General features: G+C 50.4%; 12 protein-coding genes across 12 annotated transcripts; 6 read left to right on the forward strand and 6 right to left on the reverse strand.

Moving 5' to 3' along the window:
• Window positions 1-1,587: 1,587 nt before the first annotated feature.
• PEX2_026510 (ribose phosphate diphosphokinase subunit PRS5) lies at window positions 1,588-2,978 on the reverse strand (the record flags this gene model as incomplete). Its single annotated transcript, XM_016739926.1, has 3 exons — window positions 1,588-1,644; window positions 1,697-2,020; window positions 2,073-2,978. The coding sequence occupies 3 exons, from the start codon at window positions 2,976-2,978 to the stop codon at window positions 1,588-1,590; spliced, it is 1,287 nt and encodes a 428-aa protein (XP_016593573.1).
• Window positions 2,979-3,649: 671 nt separating this feature from the next.
• Window positions 3,650-4,331, reverse strand: PEX2_026520 (ubiquitin-like protein HUB1; the record flags this gene model as incomplete). The annotated part of the gene is made up of 3 exons (XM_016739927.1): window positions 3,650-3,671; window positions 3,727-3,865; window positions 3,923-4,331. The coding sequence occupies 3 exons, from the start codon at window positions 4,329-4,331 to the stop codon at window positions 3,650-3,652; spliced, it is 570 nt and encodes a 189-aa protein (XP_016593574.1).
• A 276-nt stretch (window positions 4,332-4,607) lies between these two features.
• On the forward strand, window positions 4,608-5,330 carry PEX2_026530 (PIG-H family GPI synthesis protein; the record flags this gene model as incomplete). Its single annotated transcript, XM_016739928.1, has 3 exons — window positions 4,608-4,800; window positions 5,001-5,203; window positions 5,253-5,330. 3 exons carry the CDS (start codon window positions 4,608-4,610, stop codon window positions 5,328-5,330), a joined length of 474 nt encoding a protein of 157 aa, XP_016593575.1.
• Window positions 5,331-5,432: 102 nt separating this feature from the next.
• Window positions 5,433-7,280, reverse strand: PEX2_026540 (pseudouridine synthase DEG1; the record flags this gene model as incomplete). Its single annotated transcript, XM_016739929.1, has 1 exon — window positions 5,433-7,280. One exon carries the CDS (start codon window positions 7,278-7,280, stop codon window positions 5,433-5,435), a length of 1,848 nt encoding a protein of 615 aa, XP_016593576.1.
• Window positions 7,281-7,904: 624 nt separating this feature from the next.
• Window positions 7,905-8,760, forward strand: PEX2_026550 (Small GTPase superfamily, Rho type; the record flags this gene model as incomplete). The annotated part of the gene is made up of 4 exons (XM_016739930.1): window positions 7,905-7,996; window positions 8,114-8,354; window positions 8,420-8,539; window positions 8,596-8,760. 4 exons carry the CDS (start codon window positions 7,905-7,907, stop codon window positions 8,758-8,760), a joined length of 618 nt encoding a protein of 205 aa, XP_016593577.1.
• An 832-nt stretch (window positions 8,761-9,592) lies between these two features.
• Window positions 9,593-10,572, reverse strand: rps0 (40S ribosomal protein uS2; the record flags this gene model as incomplete). The annotated part of the gene is made up of 2 exons (XM_016739931.1): window positions 9,593-10,334; window positions 10,403-10,572. The coding sequence occupies 2 exons, from the start codon at window positions 10,570-10,572 to the stop codon at window positions 9,593-9,595; spliced, it is 912 nt and encodes a 303-aa protein (XP_016593578.1).
• A 349-nt stretch (window positions 10,573-10,921) lies between these two features.
• PEX2_026570 (mitochondrial 37S ribosomal protein uS15m) lies at window positions 10,922-11,890 on the forward strand (the record flags this gene model as incomplete). Its single annotated transcript, XM_016739932.1, has 2 exons — window positions 10,922-10,967; window positions 11,034-11,890. 2 exons carry the CDS (start codon window positions 10,922-10,924, stop codon window positions 11,888-11,890), a joined length of 903 nt encoding a protein of 300 aa, XP_016593579.1.
• Window positions 11,891-12,978: 1,088 nt separating this feature from the next.
• PEX2_026580 (uncharacterized protein) lies at window positions 12,979-15,259 on the forward strand (the record flags this gene model as incomplete). The annotated part of the gene is made up of 3 exons (XM_016739933.1): window positions 12,979-13,185; window positions 13,239-14,106; window positions 14,163-15,259. The coding sequence occupies 3 exons, from the start codon at window positions 12,979-12,981 to the stop codon at window positions 15,257-15,259; spliced, it is 2,172 nt and encodes a 723-aa protein (XP_016593580.1).
• A 634-nt stretch (window positions 15,260-15,893) lies between these two features.
• spb4 (ATP-dependent RNA helicase SPB4) lies at window positions 15,894-17,903 on the reverse strand (the record flags this gene model as incomplete). Its single annotated transcript, XM_016739934.1, has 3 exons — window positions 15,894-16,998; window positions 17,062-17,568; window positions 17,626-17,903. The coding sequence occupies 3 exons, from the start codon at window positions 17,901-17,903 to the stop codon at window positions 15,894-15,896; spliced, it is 1,890 nt and encodes a 629-aa protein (XP_016593581.1).
• A 425-nt stretch (window positions 17,904-18,328) lies between these two features.
• PEX2_026600 (diacylglycerol/polyprenol kinase family protein) lies at window positions 18,329-19,438 on the forward strand (the record flags this gene model as incomplete). The annotated part of the gene is made up of 1 exon (XM_016739935.1): window positions 18,329-19,438. One exon carries the CDS (start codon window positions 18,329-18,331, stop codon window positions 19,436-19,438), a length of 1,110 nt encoding a protein of 369 aa, XP_016593582.1.
• Window positions 19,439-19,942: 504 nt separating this feature from the next.
• On the reverse strand, window positions 19,943-22,719 carry PEX2_026610 (crossover junction endodeoxyribonuclease; the record flags this gene model as incomplete). The annotated part of the gene is made up of 2 exons (XM_016739936.1): window positions 19,943-22,556; window positions 22,706-22,719. 2 exons carry the CDS (start codon window positions 22,717-22,719, stop codon window positions 19,943-19,945), a joined length of 2,628 nt encoding a protein of 875 aa, XP_016593583.1.
• Window positions 22,720-23,051: 332 nt separating this feature from the next.
• PEX2_026620 (putative actin-related protein RO7) lies at window positions 23,052-24,692 on the forward strand (the record flags this gene model as incomplete). The annotated part of the gene is made up of 1 exon (XM_016739937.1): window positions 23,052-24,692. One exon carries the CDS (start codon window positions 23,052-23,054, stop codon window positions 24,690-24,692), a length of 1,641 nt encoding a protein of 546 aa, XP_016593584.1.
• Window positions 24,693-25,137: the final 445 nt, after the last annotated feature.

Below are 25,137 nucleotides of genomic sequence, written 5' to 3' on the forward strand. Positions count from 1 at the left end.
TTTCGTTAGAAGATCCAAACGAGCCAGGCTATTATATCGCGCAGGTAACGCAAACCAACGACTTGACTCGAGCCCTGCGGAGAAGAGGTCGTCTCGAAGTTCGGAAGGCTCATCCCATGAGCGTGAAGGAGGCCTATGAAATTTGCACACTACTACTACGGATCAACCAAATAAGGATCCCAGACTTGATCTTAATTCCAAGCCATCAGATCTCGAGCCATTGCCTAAAAATCGAACGTGGCAGTGCTAAGGATCAAAAGATGCTCTATAAAAGTTTGCGCAAATCAGTTGTTATTCTTCTCCTATCGTCTTTCCTTCCCGGTACGCATGGGAAGCCTAAAAGCGCTGATAGTATGAACGGCGTGTGTGGCTAATGGAAGAAGATCTATATATTCCGAATTTCACACCATGACGCTGACAGTATGACTACCGTGAAGGGAACTGGTGCAAAACAGCTAGCCAGAAGTGAGTGTGAACTACAAAAGGAAGGAAAATAAAGCGTCACTAACCCCAACTATACAGCGGTTATGTGGGTTTGTTTTGATACTCAACAAAGGTATCTGCGGCTACATTGCGGTCAATCAATGTACCAAATTCTGCTCGGGAAGTCTCAGTTGGCGGTAATGCCCAGTGTTGAACCAGGGATGCAAATTTCCTGTCAAAGGGAATATAGTACATACTGAAAATGGAAGACATTCGCTTCCGATGTACTTATGATGAGATCTGAGAGTGAATATAACTTTCTCGTTGTATGATTCGAGCTCGAACAAATGAATCTTTCAGGTATACGAATTTCTGCATATGATCCATTATAGCTGCTCTCCGCCAATTGCTTAGTAGTTAGTGATGATGTGGGTGGTAGGAAATGGGCGCCCTTCAACAATAGTCTACCAGCAGCAGCTCATGGTATCATATGGGGCCAAGCGAACTATTGGTTAGTTTCTTTTTTTGGGATCAATTTATGACACAACCCAGGATATCCATTCTGGTAGCAGTGACTTCATATTTCTCCCCCAAATGTCTCGTAAAAGAGAGTAGATGACTGCATCTTCTGGTGCTTATGGGAGTCGCGTACTCTGAATGCAATCGGTGAGCACCAAAATGGAAAGGGAGAGAGTTCGAGTGCCAGATATTATCTGGTATAATATGCAAGGGTTGAGAATCGTGATCAATCAAGCACAGACCGACATGCATGAGCTTCAATATTGGAAAGTATTACGTCTCCATGAAGTACACAAATCAGCCACATTGATAGTCTAGTCCAAGACCGGCGACTACATGCATGTTGAAAAAGAAATTCCCAATTTCGATTCAACATTCATTGCTCATATGTGCAGATGGCAAAGGGTGTGGCAGAGGTAGATAGTATGACAGGAACATTCGAAACAAAAGTAAGAAAAAGCCAGCCAAAGCCAGATGAGAGCAAGCGACATAAAAAGAAATCAAAGAAATACCAGATCAAATCAAGCGTACCAAGTCTACTGCGAGCCTGGATCTATGGCAAGGGGAATTGAGGTTGAGGGGGTCGTAGAGCAAACATGGAAATTTTAGGATATCGGAGAAAATGAAAAAGAGTTTAGGCATCCATCAGTCATACTGGAAGAGAACGCTGATACTTTCACCATGGTGCACACGGCGGATGGCCTGGGTATAAGTCAGTATATTATGCGGGATAAGTTGGACCTATGGGACTCACCTCGCCGAAAACGTGGCCGACTTCCAGGACCTCGAGCTTCGGGCAGCGGCGCAAGTGCTCAACTTGATCCACGCTGTTGGTCACAACGACCTTGTCAAGGGCACTAGCGTTGATGCGCTCGATGGCGTCGCCACTCAAGATACCATGAGTGAGAAGGGCATATACCTGAGATGCGCCTTCCTTCTTGAGCAACTTGGCAGCGCGAGTAATAGTATTCGAGGTGTCCGCCAGATCATCAATCAGAATGGTAATCCGATCACGGACATCACCAACCAACATCATGGTGGCATTTTGGCGGTCAGTGATTTTGGTGGGGCGGCGCTCCTATGAGATTGTTAGAAAATTACAGGGAAATTCAGGCGCTTGATAAGCCTACCTTGTGGATCAGGGCAAATTCCATGCCCATTTGGTCAGCAATTGCCGTGGCGCGCTTGGCACCTCCGGCATCGGGGCTGACAATAACAGCCTGCTTGTAATTTGGGATGTTGCGCTGAATGTAGCTCTTCAGAAGAGGTCGGCCGTAGAGGTTGTCGACCGGGATATCAAAGAATCCCTGGTACTGCGGGTCATGCAAATCCATGGTGATGATGTGATCGGCGCCGGCGCAGGTAAGGAGGTCTGCCACCAGGGTACCGGCCTGTGCAACCCACTGTTTGTAACCGGGACGCGGCTGGAAGGAATTGATCTTGGAGGCGCTGCCCGTTGCGTCGTCGGTAACGTTGGACAAGGACTTGAGGGAATCCGTTGTGTCGCTGCGGGGAAGACCGTTGCCCCGCCGCTTCACAGGGCTGCCAAAGCTATCCTCAAGCTGAGCCTTGGCGAGGCTCTTCTGGAGGCTTTCCATTCCATTCATCAAGCCCAGGCCTTCAGTTTTTCCACCGGGAGCCGGGGTCGGAGGGGTGCTCTCGAATGTATAGCCATTGGCGGGTTTGCCCCCCACCGAGGCTTTGACGAGAGGAGCACCGGCCTTGTCATAAGGAATATCACTCTGACGAGAGTAGGGGAAAAGAGGTAGGACGGCGGTGACTCGCCGGGCCGAAGCAGTCTTGCAGGCAGAGATGGTGATGAGAAGCTCTAGCAAGTGGTCGTTGACTTTTCCGCCGCCGGACTGAATAATGTAGACATCCTTTTCACGGACGGACTCTTGGATTTCAACTCGAGTCTCGCCCACGGCGAATTTTGAGAGGAGAACTTCTGCGGGAGGAATTCCGAGAACACCGCAAATGCTCTGAGTCAACTGAGGGTGGGAGTTGCCTCCGATGACGACAAGATTGCGAACCATAGTGTTTGTGTTTGTGGGTATATCGCGGGGATTGGAAGTAGGAAGGATCAAAGAGAAGGGCTCTCGATCCGAAGGAAATCAGATTTGGAGGGATCGGGTGGAGGGGGAGGAAAATCTGGGGTGCGATCTCGGTGAGCAGCCAAGGGAGTCAAAAATAAAGAGAGAACAAAAGTATGGGGATTCTTAAAGTTGTAGAGGACAGGTGCTACCTCATAGCGGAGAATGAACCGAGACTTCGAGGGACAAAGACATGAAACAAAAAAAAAAAATCCCGATGTGAGTCCCGCGATGGGAAAAAAGCCTCTTTGGAGTGGAGCGGACCTGTGGCTGATGCCTCAGGTGGCAAATGACCCGGATCGGGTAAAGCGTATGTCGTGACGAGGCCCCGCAGAAACGGCCCTTGAATCGCTTCTGGACAGACAGGAACGCAGTAAATGGTCAGCAGGTTTACTGCTTCGGATTTTCCATTTGATCCAATCCGTAGATATACATGATTTCTTCTCAAATCACCAGTCGCTTTGGAAATCTCGAGAAAAAAAGAAGGAAAAAAAAAGGATATTCATGCTTGACTCCTATGCTCCGGTCCCCGAGATAGTATGTACTAAGAAAAGAAAAACATAAAAGAGCTTGGCATAACTCTCCCACCGAGTGCAGTCTGCTCCGGGAATCCGTCATTCGCCTGTTCCAACCTCCCTAGAAAAGAGTTAGTATCATAGTCCCGGTATCTAACTGCAGGTTTGAGGCTCACAAGTCAAGTTGAACTCCATTGCTCACTCCATAATCCTCCAGTGTGAGTTGATCTTTAAAAGGCCGTTCGCCTTGGCGTTTGAGAAGGATTTCGTGGGGTTCACGGCCGATTCGAGCGGCCACTTGGGCTTTAAATAGCTCTGCGTAGAATGTTAGCACACTGGTAGCGATCAACAACAAAAAAAAAGAAGACATACTGATCGGATCTGAGGCAAGACAGGGGATCGCGGCTTTAGTTCCCAGACGATCATTGACATGGACCACAATCATGGGTTCTGAGGATTGCGCAACGACCGGCTTCTTCTCCTTCTTTTCTTTCTTCGCTGTCTTTTCCCGGTCTTCGCGCGGCGCATCTCGATCGTTACGTTGTTGGCCTCGGTTGCGGTCACCATCTCTCGATCTATCTCCATACCGATCGCCCTCTCGATCGCGTCGTGGCGATCGTGGTCGATCTCGGTATCCTCGTTCTAATCTGCGATCATCGCCGCGGGAATCGTCAGTGCGGCTTTTGTCCTTCCACCGAAAGCCCCCAGTCGTCTTTTTGGGGCGCTCTCTGTCGGGATTCTCTCTCGCGCGTGGAGACCTGCTTCGTGATCGGTCACCCATGACTGTGGATGGAGGAAAGATGAAGTTGCGTGGGTGCCCGACAAGCCCAGATGTAAACCAAATGAAGCTGTGAGGCACGTGATCAGATGCAGCTCCCAGTGGGGTTCGCTAGTCCCAGATTGGATTAGTGTGTTTATTCACATCAGGAGCTCTCCTGTCTAAAGTACGCTTGAATCTCTCCACACTTTGGTCTACCTCTTGAATAGACAGGCTGCAATGCAAATTGTCAATTAATTTTAGCGCTGTTGCTTTTTATCTGACTCCTTTATACCCGAAATGGCAGGCCGACTAAAGGTTCAGCGTCCCTCTCCGACGACCGTCTCCTTCACGGTATCGAACGCGCCCCAGCGGTCGAGTTCCCCCGCTAAAATCTTATTCGGTCTTCAAGTACTGCTGCGTACGGTTTTATTTTTCTGTGTGATCGGTGTCGGCATTGCGCGCGTCCGAAATTTCTTTTTCCAAGAAGATGGTAGGGTGATAAGCTGGCCAGCTGTGTGGTCTAGCCCGCTCGGATCCAAACTGTGTCGCTTGGTGGATTCATACAACCCGCTGGCAATTTCTGTGGTCTGTACATTGGTGATATACGGTGTTTTCAGAAGAGGTTACATAGGTAGGTTGAGAAGGAAGCATTGGCTTTATTAGATCTGTGCAAGGCTGATTGTTCGACAGAGGAATCGCTCTTGGTTATTCGAGGTTTCGGAATCCAAACCTCGACATCGTCCTCGACCTATCTTTCTACTGCCTCAACAAGGTTCATTCCTACCACGCAAATCCAGGACATTGTGATTCACGAAGCCTTCAAGGGCTTCGAAGTCCGCTTCTATTTGGCGGTCATTGTTGAAGGCGAGCCCGATGCCCTGGTTGTCTTCCCGGTATGTCATATCCTCAGCGTTATGTACTCGAATCTAATTTTGTGACTAGCATATGTTGCCCAAGCGAGAGATCTTAGAGCAGGTTTGGAGGGGTTCTCGGCGGTGTCTTTACGACGCGAAGTCATGATATACCCATAACCTCTGCCTGAAGAGATATCTGTTTGTGCAAAACCCTGTCTTGCTTAACCCCGAGGTTCGATGCTCTATCAGCGAGTATATACAACAAGACTCATTCCAGTGCCTCCCTTGCAGCCTCGATCTTTGCTAGTCTTCGCTGCTTTGTGACAAGTCCTTTGGCATTTTGAACTTCCACGGTCTGCATCTTGGACTTCTCATCGACGGGGATATATTTCCCACCAACAACAGTTTCATTTCCACCATACCAGATCTTGGCACCTCTGTTTGCTCTCTTGGAATCTCCCGCGATTTGCCATTGGTTGTCTATGTCTTCCATGTTCTGATTACCCTGACTGACCGTCAAGTCCAGCAGAGCACCTGCCAGAATCTCATCGATCTTTCGCTTTCTCCAGACTGTCCACAAACTTTCAACGGTGCCCCGCATCCCGAACTTGCTATCACCCTTGGCGCTTCCCCTGCTGTTTGCAGGGCTGTCACCAGCATAGACCCAGTTCAAGGAATCCAGACGACTGCCAGACTCTATGTCGGGGAAAATGCAGTCCCAAAGGACCAGTGGAGCATCATCAGCCATTGCATAGGTCGGCTTTCGCGGATTCTTGGCAATGTCCAGCAGTTCAGGAACGATAGATGGGGACTCGAGTCCCTGTCCGACTAGGAACAGAATTGCTACCATGTGGCGCACCTGGTGCCACAAGAAGGCCGAACCGTGGAGGTTGAACGTGTAGATCTGAGGGACACTTTGAGAAACCGTGTCGGGGGTAATCAGATCCGGTTCGGGCACACAACCCTCTTTAGCCTGGAATCCAGGTTTACCAATATAGCCCACGGGGTTGACCTTGGGATTGACGGCTTCGATACTAGAGTGATGGATAATGCGTTCGAAATTATCAATCTGCTTGTTGGTATCCAACTTGCAGAAATTCCGGAAATCATGCAAACCCTCGAAATGCTTAGCTGCCTCGCGCATGGCCTCAATGTCGAGCCAGCCCTCGCGGAATTCAGAACGCGGGCCCTTGCCATTCTGTGCACGGTTCTGGAACCCAATGGACCCTGGGGTTGGATTGAACGCCGGGTTGGTGAAGAAGTACTTGTACCGACGTTCACGGCAGGAGAAGCGGGCATCGAAACCAGGGGGCGGGTTAGGACACCACGCCAGAACCCTGATGTCTTCAGGAAGCACCCTGTTTAGAACATTGATATAGTTCATCTCATCGACTACATCATCCCACTCCTTTTCAGTAGATCCCGAGTCAATGTTCATCGCATCCTCGCCCTCGGCGGGGGGCTTGGGCATGGGTCGTTGACTGCGGACCCGCAGTCCAATAACCTGCCCAAAAGCGCTCACACCCTTATCCGTACGACCTGCTTTAGAGTAATCGCATCCATCCCAGTAAAGGTGGTAGGGGCGCATGGGGACGCGCTCTTTATCGGTTGGCTCCATATCAGAGGTAGTCTCGGGAGCGATGAGGCGTGTACGCCGCAATGCCTTCCACAGAATCTCTTCAACGGTTGGCAGGGGTGTGGTATTTCCATTTGTATGTTCGAGCCCATTGTATGCCTGTCCCAGGTATGCGAACTTGAGCGCAATGAACCGCGTGGAGTATTTGGAGGGGTCAAAAATGCGATCAGGTTTTGGAGGTTTCGGGGCTTTAATGAACCGCGACGGCGCAGGCACTGGGGTCGTATCGCTATCTGGAGGAGAGTGTGGTCGCTTCTTAGAAGGATTGAAGGCCTCGGGGAGAGGGATCGCAGGTTCCTGGACATCGGTGGAGATGGGCGCAGAGGAAGAGCGGGGAGCCTGCGATGGCTCTTCGGTCGGCGCTGTGAACTCTGCTGTCTGGGATTGAAGCTGGCGCTCTAGCTCTGTGATGCGCGCGATCAGGCTAGAGTTACTCCAGACCGAGTAATCGGTTGGTCCCTGAATGTTGGTGTCCGCCATAGTTTGGGATGTGAGAGTGCGAGATAGGCACAAGTATCGGGCTTGTCTGAGGGATTGTCGGAGGTTGTGACTCAGTGGAAATAGACTTGCAGACGGTTTCCACATACCACGTCAAGCGACCGAGGCTGAGATTAATCGGTGTGGGCGTTCAACCGGCGGGATTCGAAATTGAAAAAGTTCCGCGGAGGCGCTGTTTGGTGTTTTTTTTTGTATTGAATCTTTGTATTGGATTGTAATTACATCAACTCCATGGTTACAATTGCATGTATTTGATGTATAGCATTGTACTGTAATATTTTGATTGCAAAAAAGGTACTTTGGGGGTTTTCTTTGCATATGAAGACACGCAATACAATGTTTCAATAGGCATAATTGACATGATGTTGGGGCTGTAGGAACAATATATATATCGATAACCACGTTGGATCTGCCAAGCATCGAACCTTATCACCGAATTCATCGCCTCTCTAATTTAAAACACACTTACTGTGCTTGGTTGTCGTGGAATTACTCATATAGCGGAGACAAGTTTCTGCAATATACCACTTGATTGACAGGCTGAAGGGTGCAAGTTGATCAATACTCGGACAGTTGCACATAAGCTGGATCAACAGCCATTCCAGCATGGCTGAGGCAGATCCTCACCCGGACAGTAACAACTCAGTCTCTTTACTTTTACTCGGAGATGCAGGATGTGGGAAATCAACATTCTTAACGTGAGTATCTGATTGTTCCACCAACTGCGACCTTGGAAGCTAGTTTGTCTGCAATATCCACACGATTCCATAGGACTATATATACAACATTGTGTGAGACATGCTAACATGATGCAGTCGCCTGAAAAGTGGAAGACTATCCCCATCAGGGCTCTCTAATAATGACCCAAATACGCTTGAATTATTACGAGATGGTGATCAGCCTTTCATTTACGACATCCGGTTCTCAAAAAAGGCCTTTACTCTAGAACTTAACGACACATCCAACCCAAACCAGCATTGGACAAATCTTCGACCTGACGTGGTTGTTCTAGCCTTTGATATCTCCAATCGAGACACACTTGATGGACTAAAGGAGGTAGGTCTCACATATATATTCGGAGCAACTGTCAATACGTGCTGAAACTCAATGTTGTTCCTTAGTGGCGAAATGACATTACGCGTTACTTCCAGTACGGTCATGGCGAGCGCCTTCCAGTGATGATGATAGGCCTGAAAAGAGACCTGCGGAGAGAAGGCGAGGGAATCATCTACCCACAAGAAGTGAGTGACTATGAGCTGGAGTTTTATGCTTTGGATTGACTAACTGAGTTGTCTAGGGCTATCGTATTGCGCAGGAACTCCGTTGCGATAGATACGCCGAGTGTTCCGCCGTCACAGGCGAGCTGCTCGCAGAGACGTTTGAAGATCTCGCTAGATTAGCAGCAATGACGACGACCGAAAAAGGAGGACAGTCTGAGGGAACCTCTTGCGTTATTCTTTGATTATCTTGTTATTTCTATCTTGTTTCCCATACCCAGGCATACCCAGACATGATAGACCAGTCGCGTCAATGCCTAAGATAGGTATGCAACGCGTTGTTAAAATATACTCGCCTAGATGACAGGGAAGAGATCTGTCCCTAGACTATCGAGTACTCTGCAGACGGATAGTATACAATATACCGAGGGGAACTCTGACCTGCTAAGGTTGCATGGATGGCATTGTGCCCTAGAAGGTGCACATATTTGATTACACGATCAAGTCTACAGCCAGGCACATACACTACAAAACCTACTGGATATGATACCAAGCACAACCTTTTCAGATTACTAGAATACACACAGGGAGAAACCAAGGTAACGATTAAGTCCACCTTGTGAATTGACAGCACAGGGCTTTCCCCCAGAAGCTTCGTAAATAAAAGCAACTGGATCTCTTTCCCTCATAAGCGCCAGTCAACGATTGGCATGGCAATTCCTCCCCGATGCGAAAACATGGAAATAAAAAAAGTGCTGGTAAGATGAGACCACTGAGGCAAAAGATAGAAAGGTTCCCGGTGAAAGCTCGTTTTCTTCTGCTGTTTTTCAGTTTCTTTTGGGTTTTTTGTGAATTGCACACAGAGACTAGGATAGACATGTCAAGGGAATTTGCGGGAGATTGTAATCCATTGGTGTGAATGGAGTAGATGGTGTATAAGAGAAAACATGAGCATTTCTTCGATTCCCGTGCCTCGAGGGACCCTGAAAATCGTCACAATCATCCCGGATCACCAAACTTTTTATTGAGATCAAACTTCCCCCCCCTCAACGACTATCCTCGTCACCGCGAAGCAATTTACCACTTGGCCTCACCAGCGGCGGGCTGAGCCTCAGCCCACTCGGTGGTAGCGGGAGCGGAGCTGGCAGCCCAGTCGGCACCCTCGGCGTCCCAGCTGGTGGCACCGGCAGTAGCGGTGGCAGCAGAGGCAGCAGCGAAGGCAGTGCCGGGGTTACCAGCGCCAGGGGCGGAGGCATCCCAGTTCTCACCAGCGAAGCCAGACTCGATGGCACCAGCACCGACCTCCTCAGCACCGGCGACCTTGGCCTCATCAGCAATCTCCTTGTTCTCCTCGGCCTCGGGGTCGCGGTAGAAGTAGAGATCGACAACGGTGTCCCACTCGGTCTCGCGGGTAGCGAGGGTACCGCGGAGACGGAGGACCTCACGGGCGAGCATCCACCAGACGAGACCGATGGCGTGACGACCCTTGTTGTTGGTGGGGATGGCAACATCGACGAAGTCGGTGGGGGAGTCAGTGTCGCAAAGGGCAATGACGGGGATGTTGACGTAAGAGGCCTCCTTGATGGCCTGGGCATCAGTGCGAGGATCGGTCACGATGATGAGACGGGGCTCCTTGAAAGAGCGGGTGATGTAGTTGGTGAAGTTACCGGGGGTGAAACGACCGGCAATGGCGGTGGCACCGGTGTGGGAGGCGAACTTCAGGACAGCACGCTGGCCGTAGGGACGAGCGGAGATGACACAGACATCGGCGGGGTTGTCAATGGCGGCGATGATACGGGCGGCCAGGACGATCTTCTCCCTATTTCAGTGAAATATATATATTAGACACTATACTACAGTCAGAAGTCGTTTTGCTTTCGCGCATACCAGGTCTTGCCAATGTTCAGGACGTTGACACCGTCGGCGCGGAGCTTCCAGAGGTAAGGCTCCATGTGCACCTGAAGGTTCTTGGAACCAAGGTGGCACTGAGCGGCAAGGAGCATCTCAATGTCCTGCGCGGTAGGGTTGAAAACCGGGGGGAGCTGGGAAGGGGCCATGTTGGGCGATTGATGGATTGATGAGTTGGAGGATCAATCGTCTGGCTCTTGTCGTGGTGATGGAGGGGAAAAGATCAAAGCCAAGCCGCAAAATTGTTGCACTCTCGCGATTCGGGAGAATTTCGCTTGCGTGCGCTAGGGCTAGGGCTCCAGGGCCCGCTGGGGTATTGGTTATGTAATACTGAGCTTGGCTCTGTCTTCACGTGATGCTAGATGCCTGGGGCATAAAATATCCTGACTAGGATTAGCGTAACTAGACCTCCGGCCGCAAGATTTCCCGACGAAAGGTCGATGGAAAAGAGAAGTTGATTGTTACAGTAAAGCCATCTACTCGCCAGCTACGCCCACCATGCCTCCGCGCATTTCAGTCCAGTCCTCTCTGAAGGCATTGACCGGTATGCTAGTCGAAATCAGTCAAGTGAAATGTTTAATTACCTGGGTGCTAACCAAGACTCGTATAGGATCAACCTACGGATCTAGCCCGTTGTCCAATTCGATCAACACTTCTGTCAGAGCTGCGTCCAGCAAGGTTCAAATCCGGAGGAAGCATGACCCATTCCTGATGGCCCAGGCGCGCCAGCGCAAGGCAGCCAATGTCTCCCGCCAGAAAGTCCTTGCGGAGGAACGGGAATCCTCGCTCGGAGACCCTGTCAAGAGCCAGCCGACACCATTTATCCTAGAGATGACAGCAATCCAAAGCAACTCACACATCCCATCATCTTTGTCTGAGGATCTCAACTATTACTTGAAGTCAAGCGAGCTGAATGCCGCCCTCGATTTCTCCAAGGATTTGACCGCACCGCTTAAGAATCCCGATCGCAACGCAGCCGATCCTCAAGCCGAGAAGGAGGCATTGAATTTGCATAACCAAGAGCATAAGAATGCCCAAGAAGCGATTAACCGGATTGTGAATCTGAACAACGGAAACACCAAGGATCGCGTGCGCCTCAACATTACAAAGTGCATCGAAACATTCGGGCGACACTACACAGACTCAAATCTCCCACCCAAGCCTTCGGCTGTGGCCCACGAATCCGCCCCTGTTCATCCGGAACGCGCACCTCGTGTTGGACCCGATACCGGCTCTGCGGAGGTGCAAGCCGCGATCCTGACCGTGAAAATCATGAACCTCTCCCGACACCTCGAGACCGCCAACAAGGACAAACACAACAAGCGCAACATGCAACTACTAGTCCACAAACGCCAGAAGCTGCTGCAATATGTCCGCAAGAAGGAACGTGGAGGTCCCCGGTGGCAGAACCTGATGGGGACATTGGGATTGTCTGACGCTGCGTGGAAGGGGGAAATTGCCCTATGAAGGGCATTGTTTTAATAAGAGGTCTTGTGTATCTCTACACCATTCTCTTCTTTTGTGATTGGCTGGCTTTGAAAAAAGTATCAGCGTGTTACTATGTATCATCTATCTAGGAGCTAGCGAGGGGTACTTGTTGGTCTATGTCTCTATTTCCATGTTTCATTCGCAGAGCATCTGTACAAATAGCATTGTTTCTTTTCCCATATCTGTTTTCATGTTGAAATATGTTGAAGTAGCCAACTTGCCATTGAGGCATAAGTTCTGGAATTTAGGAGGTTCCTCTAAATGATCGCTGGTGTTTTTTCAGGTGAGATGGCCTCTGTCGATTAGGCTATTGGCTATGGACATAGATGTTAAGTGTACAAAAGCTTTGATCGATAGATTATAATGGTGACGCGGAGTAAATATTCTAATAGCACCCATGAGCAACTGATTATATTCTGGGCTTATTTGAGAGGACTGGACTATGAAGTGTGCGGGGGGAAGTTGGATCTCATCTGAGATTTGAGGAGACAAGAATAGAACAGACAAGACTACAGAGTAAATGAATTAAGTCTGGAAATAATAAAAAATGATATACAACATAGAATCTTAAGACGACAGTAGCTTATTGAAAAGAACAAAGCATGATATTAGAGAACAATGTCAATAATTGGAACAATAGTCCACGGGTCTCCCTTGCGACGGCCAGCTATGGAGGTTACACCGCCCTGAGAGCAAACATTCTGCCGGGTCGCGCCTTCCGAATTTGAAAAAAGTGACATGATTTGGTCAAAAACGGTTCCTTCCCTATCATTTGGTCGCGTCTAGCAACCGTGTTGTTTACATCTCGCCTTTTCTTCTTCATCTATCATCTTCTTCTCTTCTCTTCCCCATCACCCACAACGTTACCATCCAAAGCATTGCCTTTGGATATCTCTCGCCAGAGTCTTTTGTGATCGACTCTACCAAATCGGTTAGTATGTACATATGTAGCCTTTGGATATCTCTGACTGATCCATTACATTTCAACAAGACTTTCCTCACTTGCCCCTCACCACCTTCCCCTCGCCACCAACCCTCTCCCTCCTCATCTTGCGCGTTTCGCCAAGATGAGACTGCGGTCGAACCACGTTCTTCCGCCAATCTCGGACTACGTCCCACGCCGCCGGCGCACGACGCGGAGTGCGTCGGCAGCTGGGACGGAGGATCCCGAGACCGCGCCCGAGGTGGCGCAAGAGACCGTGTCCGAGACACAGTCCGCTGCAGAGAGGCCCGCTCCAAAGAGGAAGCCAGCCAAGAGAGGCGGCCGCAAGAAGGTCAGTTCAGAAGCCAGACGTCACAATCTTTCATAACTAACTCGTATTTCTAGAAGGCCACGGCAAAGGGCAAGAAGGCCGCCGCCCCCGCTGGGGAGCTTGAGGACGCCGAAGCCCAAGCCGAGTCCCAGGAAGACTCCGTTGCGCTCATCCCGTCGGTAGAGCAACCTGACACCCGTACGTTGCCCCCAAAGCCCCCCCGGGCACCCCCGGCCCCCCCGCGCATGTTCAGAGGACGAATTATTACGGCCTTCAAATACGGCAGTGCCAGCGAACTCCTGAAACAGGAGCCTGAGCCAACTCCCTCCCCTCCACAGACCCCCGTGACGCACTATGCCTGGCCGCCTGGAAGAGCCTATGACAAGCTTCGTCGAATCCCCTGGTCACTCCCCTGGTCCCCACCATCTCCCTGGAGGGGCTGGCCACGCAGAATCCCTGTCATTAACACCCCGGATGAAACCCCGCTGACCCCCACAAAAGAGCCCAGCAGGAAACGAAACCGATTGTCCGAAGACGAGCCCTCGCCGTCCAAACGTCACAAGTTGACCCTTCAAACTCCCCCCGGCTTTGAAACCCGTCCTCGTGGCAGCTCTCGCAGAACTTATGCGGATCGCGCGCGGCGACGCGAAGCGGAAAGGGATGGACGAATCGATCGCACTATTTACCGTTTCCCTCAGCTCTTGGCTCAGCAGGGAGAAGATGCGAGATCTGGCAGTTCGACTCCTCCGGCCTCTCATGCAAACGAAGAGACCGCGCCCCATGGTAATCGCATTGTTCCATTCACTTCATTGCCTTCTGCACTTCCACCTAATCAAACTCAAAATCAAAACCGACCTGGTTGGCGACAATGGATCTTCAACTCCGTGACTGGTCTTTGGGGACGAGGCAACGTGCCCCCCCAGACCGCAGAGGTCCCGCAAGGTAGGTGCCCCTTATATCATGGTATATATTTCAAGTGGCTAACATAGTTATTCTAGTGGCTGAACCTCAAAATCCAATGGGAAATGAATCTTCTTCTGTCACCACACCCTCCTCAGCCCCCCATCCGTCCTCCTCCTTTAGGGCGCCCAGAAATTTCGAATCTCCCACTCCGCGCCCACGCGTTGCAGGGCCAAACTCGCGTCTGACAGCCAGCGCACGCGCTCCACGAGTTGAAAGAAATAAATATTCCTACGATCTGTTCCCACGGGGTTTCGACCCAGAACTGCTCGCGCGCATGCGTGCCGGGAAGTCGGATCCTGCGGACATTGAGCCCGTAACTTCAGAAGAGCAAGTTCGTGCGATCTACGAGAAAGAATCGAAGAAGCGCAAGCGCGCGCCGTCACCCGATGTCATTCCACACCCTCCAGGATGTAGTTACGGTTTTGACCCAGATTACTTTATCTACGATGAGGACGATGAGGACTTGCCCACAGGCGAGCAGGGACCCCAAGATCCTGCGACCAAACAAGCTACTGTCAGTGATGCACCGGAAGAGGAGCATGTCTCCAAGCGTGCACGACAAGATACTACGGCCAAACAAGCCACAGTCAATGACGCACCGGAAGAGGAGCATGTCTCCAAGCGTGTGCCCCAAGATACTACGACCAAGCGAGCTGCACCCAGCGATGAACCGAAAGAGGAACATGTTTCCAAGCGTGTTCGCTCTGACACTACCCACCTCGAAAGCTTCAACGACCAGGGCGCATCACAGCCCATCGAAAGTTCCGGCGACGAACTCCGCAAGGCCCGTCAGCAGGCAGAGCAGTACAAGCCGAAGACCCCCAGTCGTCTTCGAGCGGCCCATCGTTTCTCGAGCAGCTGTAACTCGTTCATTGACGAGGACGTCCTCCGTCGCCGCAAGATGAGAAAAACCTCACTGGCTACAGCATGCCCTACCGGCGATCTGAGCCAGATCATCTGGCCGGAGACTGAATCTTGGGTTGAGTGCTTTGACTGGCACGACCCTAACCTTGACAAGTACCGGAAGCACGCATACCCCACTTCCCGGCGATTCCCCACCGCGGAGTCCTATATTGATCACCACCATGGGGTTTTCATGGATCGGCTTGCTGCTCGGCGTGCTGCCAAGTAAAAAAAAAAACAAAAAAAAAAACACTCACTGACCACGGCATGCCTTGCGGGCTGTCTGGACCATATCATCTGGCCAGTGACTGTTGTGAAATAGCTCCTGAAATATGCCCTCAACTACGCTCCCACCTACGGTCTCAAATACCCTCTCAAATACTCTCTCAGATACCGTCTCCAAAACCATCTCAAACCAATTTTGGGATACGTTCTGAAATACATGAACATTTTGAAAATTTTGAAAAAAAAGATGCGCTTACTCCAGGATTTCCCTGGCCCGCCTCCCCAGGCTTGGGCCAGGTTTTGAGACCCTTCTGTATGTTCTATCGTTGCGACTCGTCTGGGACCGCCTTGGATCTCCTTATGGATCGATCCAGGCATGGGCCTAGGAGTTGAAGTTTTTTTGATCTTTTTGCGTTTTGCGTTTTTTTAGTTTTTTGCGTTTTTAGTTTTTTGGCTGCTTTTTAGCGCATTGTCATGTCATGAGTGAATATTAGCGTTGTTAGGTAGTATTTGAATGGAATGATTAGCTTCCAATGCAAGTTAACAGATTGTAAAGATGAGGCAGAGTAGACATCGGAGAATTGAATATAATGTGGTATCGATATAGACATCTACTATGCTACCTAGGTATTTTCCGACTAGTCAAAGCCCTGGAATTCACCATCGCCCTTGGCTTCCTCCGCCTTGCTAGCTTGGTTCAACAGCCGCTGCTGCTCGTTCTTAGCACGAATCTCCTCCAACATGCGCTCTGTTTCAAGAGCCTTCTGCTTCTGATCCTCTGGCAATTGCTCCCATCTCTCCTTCTCCTTGCGTGCCTTCTTGAACTCCTTCTTTTTGAACTTCTTATCCTTTTCTTCAGTCTTCTGACTCCAAGCCACACTCTCCGTAGCACGGCGCTTGTTAGATCCCTGCTCAGTGCCTTGTGCATTAGCAGCCTCCGCCATAGCCTCCTTGCGGCGCTTTTCTTGCTGCTTGTCCTTGTACGTGTAGTTGTGCCACTCAAGTTTAATGCCCAACGTGCGATCTCCTTCAAATGAGCGCGCTTCAGGCATCTTCGGCAACTTGAGGAGTCCCCATGCCTTGCCAAGAGCTTCCCAGTCCAGATCCGCAACTCGGAAGATACTGCTCGCTTGGTGCTTGCTGTAACTGCGCAGCCAGCTGACGAATGCCTTCTGGCCCTTGTCGTGCATGGCGCGGTCTTTCAACACCGCTTTGCGGACTTTGTCTATCGCGGCTGTGGCCTGTTCATCGGTGAACTCGGGTAGGTTGTATGGCGCGACGGGTGTTTTGCGGATTTCCAGGAAGGATACGTAGTCCTCCTCGCGGCCTGGGTGGACAAGAACGATGCTGAGACCTCGACGGCCGGCACGACCGGCACGACCGCATCTGTGAATGAAGGTTTTGGGGTCGGAAGGTGGGTCGATCTGGACTACTAGATCGACGGAGGGGATGTCGAGACCGCGGGCGGCAACATCGGTGGTGAGGAGGATGGAGGGGGTTGTAGAGGTGGTGAAGCGGTTGAAGTTCTTTTGGCGGACGTTGGCTTGGTGTTTTCCGTGTAGTGGGACTAGCACAAACTCGTCTCCTAGGATTATGGGTAGTATTGTGGCGAGGTAGTCGACACTGGAGCATGTGGATACGAAGAAAATGGTTTTTTGAGGTGTGGGCTGGACCGTGGAAAGGATGTGCTTCAGAATGGCGTATTTGTGAAGCGGAGGGGTTGTCAAGTAGGTCATTTGCAGACTATTCAGTGGTTAGATTGGTGGTTGTTTTTTGAATTTGGAAAAACGAGATCAAATGACATACCTCGCTGGAGTGCGCTTTTCTTCAACGCCAGCTCCTCCTCTGACCTTGACGGCAATTTTGACAGGATTTCGGAGACCAAGTCGGACGATCTGATCAACAGCCTCGCTGATACTGGCACTGAACAATCCTGTACGTCGCTGCTTAGGCAGGCGGCCCAAGATCTTCTGCAGGTCGTCCTTGAATCCAAGATCAAGAAGTCTGTCGGCCTCGTCCAGGACAAGCATTTCAAAAGATGCCTGAGGGCAATGAACGTGAGGCGACGAAAGCAGTTCCAATAATCTTCCGGGTGTAGAAACCAATACATTGGGCGAATTTTTGAGGAATAATTTCAGATCTTCTGCCGGAGATGTTCCGCCTCCCAGAAGGAGTTGTGGGACGACTCTCAATGTCGATGAAGAGGGTTTCGCACGAGGAGCACCCTCTTCGGCGGGTTTGATAGCTGCGGCCGACGCTGGGTGGAACTCCAACAGCGAGAGGAGAACTTGGTGAATTTGCGAGGCCAATTCTCTGATGTATCAATATTAGCGACGAGCTCTGCAGACTTGGATTTGCGCATTAACCCACCTTGTCGGAGAAATGACAATGGCTCCAACATGATGCTTCTTGAGAGGCTGATCAAGGCGAAGCAGCTTTTCCACAATTGGAATCAAGAACGACAATGTCTTTCCACTTCCAGTGACAGCTTCCACCACCACATCTTTATGTTGCATAAACAGAGGAATGGCCGAGGCCTGGACTGGAGTCATGCGCGTGAAGCCCATTGAGCCCACAGCATCGAGGGTCCATTCTGAAAGCGGGGGCGTGAGAGCATCCCACGCTCTTGAAGATGACTTGGGAGGCATTTATAAATTCCAACAGACACCGAGTCGTCAAATTGCTTCACGAGTCGCGATCGCAAAGAAAAAAAATTATCCGTTATCGATTAGATACCAGGCACGTGACTGCGGCTGTGGTCGGAAACTGAGATCGTGATCTGCTTTTCCCTCGACTTAGTCTTGCTTGATTTACTTTACTTTTATTTAATATAACAGGTGCTTGGTGATCGCATCATGTACTGGAATCCTGCCTTGTGTCTCCAGCTTATTCGCCCATAAATCAACGATAAAGCACTGTCACGTGCTATCAAACCGCCGTCATTGCTTTGTTAGGAAGCCCATTGATAATCCGTGGCATATTCGCTTGCGACAACGCAGATATCTGTACACGGTCACCTTCTGGTGTCGTCCGAGTGGCATCGCTCCCTTCTTTTATATTAAGGGCACCCGACATGTCCTCACCAAACCCCGTACCGGCGACACCTCGCGTGATATCTCCGTCCCCCTCTATATCGGACCCGTCCGAGACACCCGATGGATATCTCGCACCGGTAACACGGTCTGCAGCACGTCGCCGGCATCAGCCAGAAGGCTCAACCGAAAGTTCCGGCTCAGCGCGAGCATCAAGATCCCCCGCGACACCCTCGGCTCGCCGCACCCGCCGATCAAACCCCAAGATACCCGCCTCGCCGCCGCGCTCACCCAACGGTACTGCCTCGAACAACCTTTTATCCCCCTCAAGCATTCCTGATGCCCTGCGCGACTTGTCAAGATCCCCATCTCCTCTCGGCCTGATCCCGCTCCACGCCCGCTACCGCAGCTTCATTCACCGCCATGAGATCCCGCGCAAGCTTTTGCACGTGTCAATTGGATTTTTGACTTTGTCATTATATAGCCGAGGCGTGCAATCTCTGCAAATAACACCTGTCCTCTTTACCGCACTAGTTCCGATTGCCGCAACAGACCTTATCCGTCACCGCTTCGAGAAGGTCAACAAGGTATACATCCGGTGCATGGGTGCCCTCATGCGTGAAACAGAGGTCACCGGCTACAACGGCGTGATCTGGTATCTCCTTGGAGCATACGTTGCTCTCCGCTTCTTCCCCAAGGATGTTGGTGTCATGAGTGTGCTACTCCTTAGCTGGTGTGACACCGCCGCCTCGACATTCGGTCGTTTGTACGGCCGCCACACCCCTCGTCTGCGGCCTGGAAAGAGCTTGGCTGGTACGATGGCGGCATGGCTCATGGGCGTTGTTACCGCCGCTGCTTTCTGGGGTTGGTTCGTGCCTTACATTGGTGATTTCCCTAATGACCCGGAAAATGCCTTCATGTTTACGGGACGCTTGAATCTGCTCCCGAACTGTGTTCGCGGCCTTCTGGGTTGGGAACACAGTGACTCGGCGGTCATTACTGGCCCCTTGGCTTTGAGTGTCATGAGTGTCGTCTCTGGCGTTGTTGCCGCTGGCAGCGAGTTCATTGATATGTGGGGCTGGGATGATAATCTGACGATCCCGGTGTTGAGTGGAGTTGGCCTGTGGGGTTTCCTCAAAGTGTTTGGGTAGATGGATAGATGATACAGCCCCGATTTATCGGCGCTTGCACAATATTCCCTTTTCGTTTTCTAATATTATAGCTGTTTAATATCTGGACATGTCTATTTTCTGGCATTGCGCTGCATGAAGAATTGGATTCTTGTTTAGATAGGGACTGGCTGAAGTCCCGCCCAAGTTGATACTCCTCTTTTCTCCTTGATTATACTCTTTGGATGTGTGTTCTGCATGGTTACTTTCTGGACATGGCTTTTGTACGTTTTTTCAGATATACGCACATGGTCTTCTTATTTACAAAATTGCTCGCAACATATACATGACATCCAGCAATCCATAAGACATCAGCTTGCTGATTCTTAACAAAAAAGATTCGATCCATCCAACACCGTAGGATAACCAAAAATGCTATTGCACCACACATGCTTGTATTCCAAAACCTCCAGACCCAGAAAAAATCAAATTGATGCTAAACGCCGGCCCACCAAAACGAGAAGAGGGGTATATTAAAAGCATTAATCAAACGAGGTCAAGAATGCTGACGCGTGGGATTCTTTTCTTTTTGGTGGCCTGTCTGCGCGCTGTGCTTAGGCTATCGGCAGTTGAGCCTTCGCACGGCTCTTGTTCAGGCGGAGATGGGTCGATCGACCAAAAGCCGTCGTGCAATATAATGTTTTCCAGGTGTCCCGTGGTCTTGTGCTTCGAAGTTGTGCTCGCCGTCTCCTTCGAAGACTTCTTGGGGGACTTTACGTCGTTGGTCTCATTATTCTCGCATGTTTTCAAGCTCAATGGCGATGTTTTCTCCGGCTCGAGTTCAGGCTTTGGGTTGACTTGACTACAAGATCGGGGTGGTTTAACAACACCTTCGGCCTTGGAGGAACGAGTTCGAACTTTTGTTGCTGGCGGTGCCTTCTTCGTTGAGGGTTGACGCAATGATCGAGTTGCGGTGTTTTCATGCTGACACTCGTCGATTTTCGAGGACAGAGAAAGGGATTCGATGGCTTTTTCAATGTGTTCAACCTCGCCCTTTTCCTCACACTGTACCTTGGGGATCCTCTTTGGTTTAGATAGAGTCTTTCCGGATGGAGAAGGCAGTGCCATCGGTGTGCTGACTAAAAAGTCCTCCAGGAAAGTATCAGATTCACAAACGTCGGAGACCGAGTAGCTGATTTTGAGCCCCATGCGCCTTGCTGATCGAGACGGAGAATAATCGCTGCTCATATCCAGAGCGTCCGATTCTTCAATTTCAACCCCACCAGTTCCTAAAGCTGTGCGCCTTGATCTGATGCGGGACTGATCCGACACCGGGTGACGCTTGATACTGGCAGAAGGAGACAAGTTACACATTGAAGAGAATGAATCAAGGAGATCATCGACCTCGCGAGAAACGTAGTGCATCGTCGGCGAGGCTCTCTGCTGAATATACATGCTCGGAGAGGAGAAAGGATCGTCTTCATGGTCCATAATTATTGGCGAAGAAGACCCAGAACCAGCAACAAGCCGGGAAAGAGGATTCTGGGTCGATCTAGCGGCTTCCAACAAGTGCGTTTGTTTAGTTGTTGACAATCCAGACTTTTCTTTCGTGAGAGTTCCGTATTTCAAGATACTCCCGCGTTTCATTCCAGCGTCAATTGGTCCCTTTTTCTTGGGACCAGTGCGTCGAGTACTAGTCTTCTTCTTCGCCGCAGCTTCTGCGGCTTTCGCCGCTTTTTCAGCCTGTTCCTTCTCCCAGTTCTTGACGACTCCAGGAATACCTAGTTTTGCGACAGTCTCAAATACCCAGACCTTTTCTAGAGAGAACGGATCAAATCGTTTCGTTACCCGAGACTTCGATGGTGAGGGAGGTGCCGATTCAGCAGCTACCTCTTGATCTTCCTCTTCCTCGCCTTCCTGTGCACTAATTTCGGATGGAAATGGCGGGTTTGGTTCTTCGGCAAGGAGATCAAGCCCAACAACATCCGCGGGTAGCATATCTAGCTGGATTTCTGGCACTGCATCAGTGCCAAAGCTTGACCGGCTTCGAAACACCTTTTGCAGACCAGGTGGGCAATCGGGCACGAATGAAAAACCAGGCGACACGCCTAGAATTGGTCTCTGGAGACGGAGTCTGTACGAGACAAGAGGTTCGGCTAGTAGCTTGATCAATTTCCTTGCTCCCGATCGATAATTCCATTCAAAGTGGTCTGCGGCAAATGTTCGGATTGCCAGGGGGTCGATATCTTTATCCCAAGCCTGTGTAAGACGAGTTCTCAAAAAGCTCATTTCTTCATCGCTGGAAACTTTGGGTTGAGCGTAGTACTCGAGAATTTGTCGATCCGGAAAAACGTCTGGAATTCGAACTGCGGGGTGTTTCCTTGTAAAATATCCACTCTCGTTCTCCTCAAGTTCGTACTGGAGTCTTTCTCTCCACTCGCTCAATCCTGTATCCACGTCTGCTTTTGACGCAAGCTCCTGCAGAAGATCCTCGCCGAATCCAGCCTTGGCAATCTCTGCAGCGAGCTTACTGCCACATTTTGGAACACCAGATGGTAGATAGTCCCCTCCACTGAGCATAGCGAATAGAATCATTCCGGGCCGATCAAGGGGTATGTTCGATGCTTGCCCATCCTGTCCCATTGCATAGCATGTGACATGAGTTGCAGAAGAACTACCGCTTCCGCTCTCTTTCGAGAAGTTCATAATGGTAAAAGACGATCCGAACATCAATGCATCGACATCGTTGCTCATGACAGCGTCTACAATACCCGCCTGCTGCAGCCGTGCACATTCGGCTTCTGCCTCGCCGGGTGCCTCATGCCACGGGAATCTGAATCGCTCGATGAGATCCTTGGAGCGCTTGATGATCGGTGCACTACCATAACTGCGGGTTGAGACTGCTTTGCCTCTCTTGAAAGCAGGTTTTTGCCGTCCATCATAGACAAAAAGAGGGTGAACTGGCAATGCAAGTAATTTCAATAATCGATAAAATAGGGTGCGTAACTCTGGGTTTCTTCCGCCCCGACCTGCTTGGACTTGAAAAAGCCAGATCGAAATGTCGACTGCAATGCGGATCGGCCTCGCTGTCCGCTCCAGGTGCGTCACAGCCAACTTGGCCAGAGAGATGCGCTCTCCTGGGCCAATGGCATTGATAAGCCTTAATGATGTTAGCCTTTTGATTGAGAAATCTGGAAATAAAAAGTTCTGCTTCTCATGTGTGAATAAACAACACTTTCACTCGGGCTCAGGGATATATGTCTTCTACCATGCATAAAAAAAAAGAAAAAAAGAAACTATTTCACTTACCCAGGAATACCCATACCTACTGTAAGCAATAGGAGAATCAGAAAGCAGTTGAAGCGTCCATGTGGAGTTAAAGATGTACAATATGTATTGGCTGTTGCGGAGAGAGGAGGTTGTCAAGTAAATAAAGACGGCCCGATGTAGATCCGTTGCCTACCAACGAGCTTCCCCCAATGAGCCACCTGGGCAAGCTTATAGACCTTATTTCCTTTTTTATTATCTTTGAATCTAATCCGATGACGCTGAAATTCCAACCCGTGCGCAGGTGAATCGAATATTTGCCGCTACGAACCCCGTGGACTCCTGTTACTCTTGGAAAGGAGAGCAACGCGCCCGAGCTCAATCAAGCATGACGAGTGATACACCTCCAATTGGTGCTAGTAAACGCACATCAACAACTTCCGGTCTGCGCAATAGCCAGACAGCACGACCTGTTTCCCCTCATACACCACAGCAACGTTCGGGAAACCCCCCATTCACCAGCAGCACATCACCGAGCTCCTCCTTTCGGGGTGAAGACGATGCGATCATATTTGAGATAGGCGCAAGATGGCTCCGCGCAGGTTTTGAAGGAAGCAGTGCACCCGTGTGTGTGGTTGGCTTTGGACCTGAAGATTCGAGAAGAGCTGGGGACTATCGAGGATGGATCCAGGGCAGCACCGGTGCTGGACGGCTACCGCAACCCATCGACATGGAAGAGTGGACACGGGCATATGAATTGTGGCGGCCAGATTCTCGAGAGGTTGATTTTGGTCTAGTAGAGGATAAGATCGAACGTGCGTTTCGGGAGACATACAACCAGTTTCTGTTGACGGATGCAGGCACATCTCGCCTCGTTCTTGTCCTGCCGTCTCTTATGCCACATCCATTGCTGTCGTCATTGCTGTCAACGCTATTCAGTCGCTGGCGCTTCCCGAGTGTGACCCTTCTTTCCAGTGCGACTATGTCGGCTACAGCTGCGGGACTGCGGTCAGCTCTGGTGGTTGACCTTGGCTGGGCCGAGGCTACGGCAACGGCAATCTATGAATACCGAGAGATGACTACGAAAAGAACAACACGGTCTATGAAGCATTTGATGCAGGAAATGGGGCTACTTCTTACTAGGTTAGCTTCCGACGGGAACCAGGATACGGCGACTACAGATAAGATCTCTGTTGGGTTCGCGTACTGCGAAGAAGTGGTCAGTCGGTTTGCCTGGTGCAAATCGCAGGCAGAAGAAGAAACAAACTCAGATGAACCCGAAAGGGAATTGTCGATTCCTTCTCCCGCAAACCCCGAGGAAGAATACATGGACGTGCCGTTTTCACGTCTCGCCGAACCTGCCGAGACTGTTTTATTCGCACCAGGCGTTGCAGAACATGAATTAGATGACGAAGAAAAACCATTGCCTTTGCTTGTCTACAACACCCTTCTCTCGTTGTACCCTGATGCACGAGGTACATGCATGTCCCGCATTGTTTTTGTGGGCGGCGGTTCTCGAATTCCTGGGCTGCGGCAGCGGGTCCTTAGAGAAGTTTCACTCTTGATTGATCGTCATGGATGGAGTCCAATTCGAGGCAAAGCACTCGAGCGACAGCGACAAAGATTGGAGGAGCTGAGACTTTCAGCCCAAAAAGCTTCCGCCCAACCTGAAACCCCTAAGAGCAATGGGGAAGGGGAAGCACCATCTACCGATGACGAACCAGCCGATCCTTCGAAGGAAGTGCCTGAAATTGATTTTGTGGAACAAAAGCTCCGCCGACAAAACAAAGATATACCAGTCCCCATTCAAGGAGTCTTGCGCGAAGTTGAATCTCTTGGTCCATGGGCGGGTGCAAGCCTGACAAGTAGTCTGAAGATCCGGGGGATGGTAGAGATTGAACGAGAGAAGTTCTTACAGCATGGACTTGCTGGGGCTACACGAGACATCGAGCAGCCTGTTCCTGATCGTCGATCGGGCTTGAGATCTGGCGGTGATCGATCGAGTTGGACGCTTGCAGGTTGGGCATGAAAACTATGTACATTTTTCAACAACAATAGATACCCCATTGGATTTCCAAGCTGTTTGTGTATATCTACTGCGTCCCAAATAGGATAGCCGAAGGTTCGGTTATGTCCCGGCTTTCGTTGAGTGTTGGGATCATACCCCTGAAAATGGCTGTTACCATATAATTACGGTCTGATATTCAGCTCGTAGCTATATAGGGTATCTTAGTGTACGATATTGACAAAATATAGACCTGTTAGGGCGCATTCTATAGATGCGGCGGTCGGACGTTATATTCTCTTTCGTGTGGTGACCACAGCCCATATCTATACAGAAATGATAAACATAGACTCCGTAGAGTGATTGGGGGGGATAGACAGAGCTTATTGCATTACGGTGGTGCAATGGAAAAAAGCAAAAACAAAAAAAGAAGAGGGCCCGAAGCGCGATTCGAACACGCGGCCTCTCC

Source organism: Penicillium expansum, assembly GCF_000769745.1.
Source record: "Penicillium expansum strain MD-8 chromosome Unknown contig70, whole genome shotgun sequence".
Lineage (NCBI taxonomy): Eukaryota > Fungi > Ascomycota > Eurotiomycetes > Eurotiales > Aspergillaceae > Penicillium > Penicillium expansum.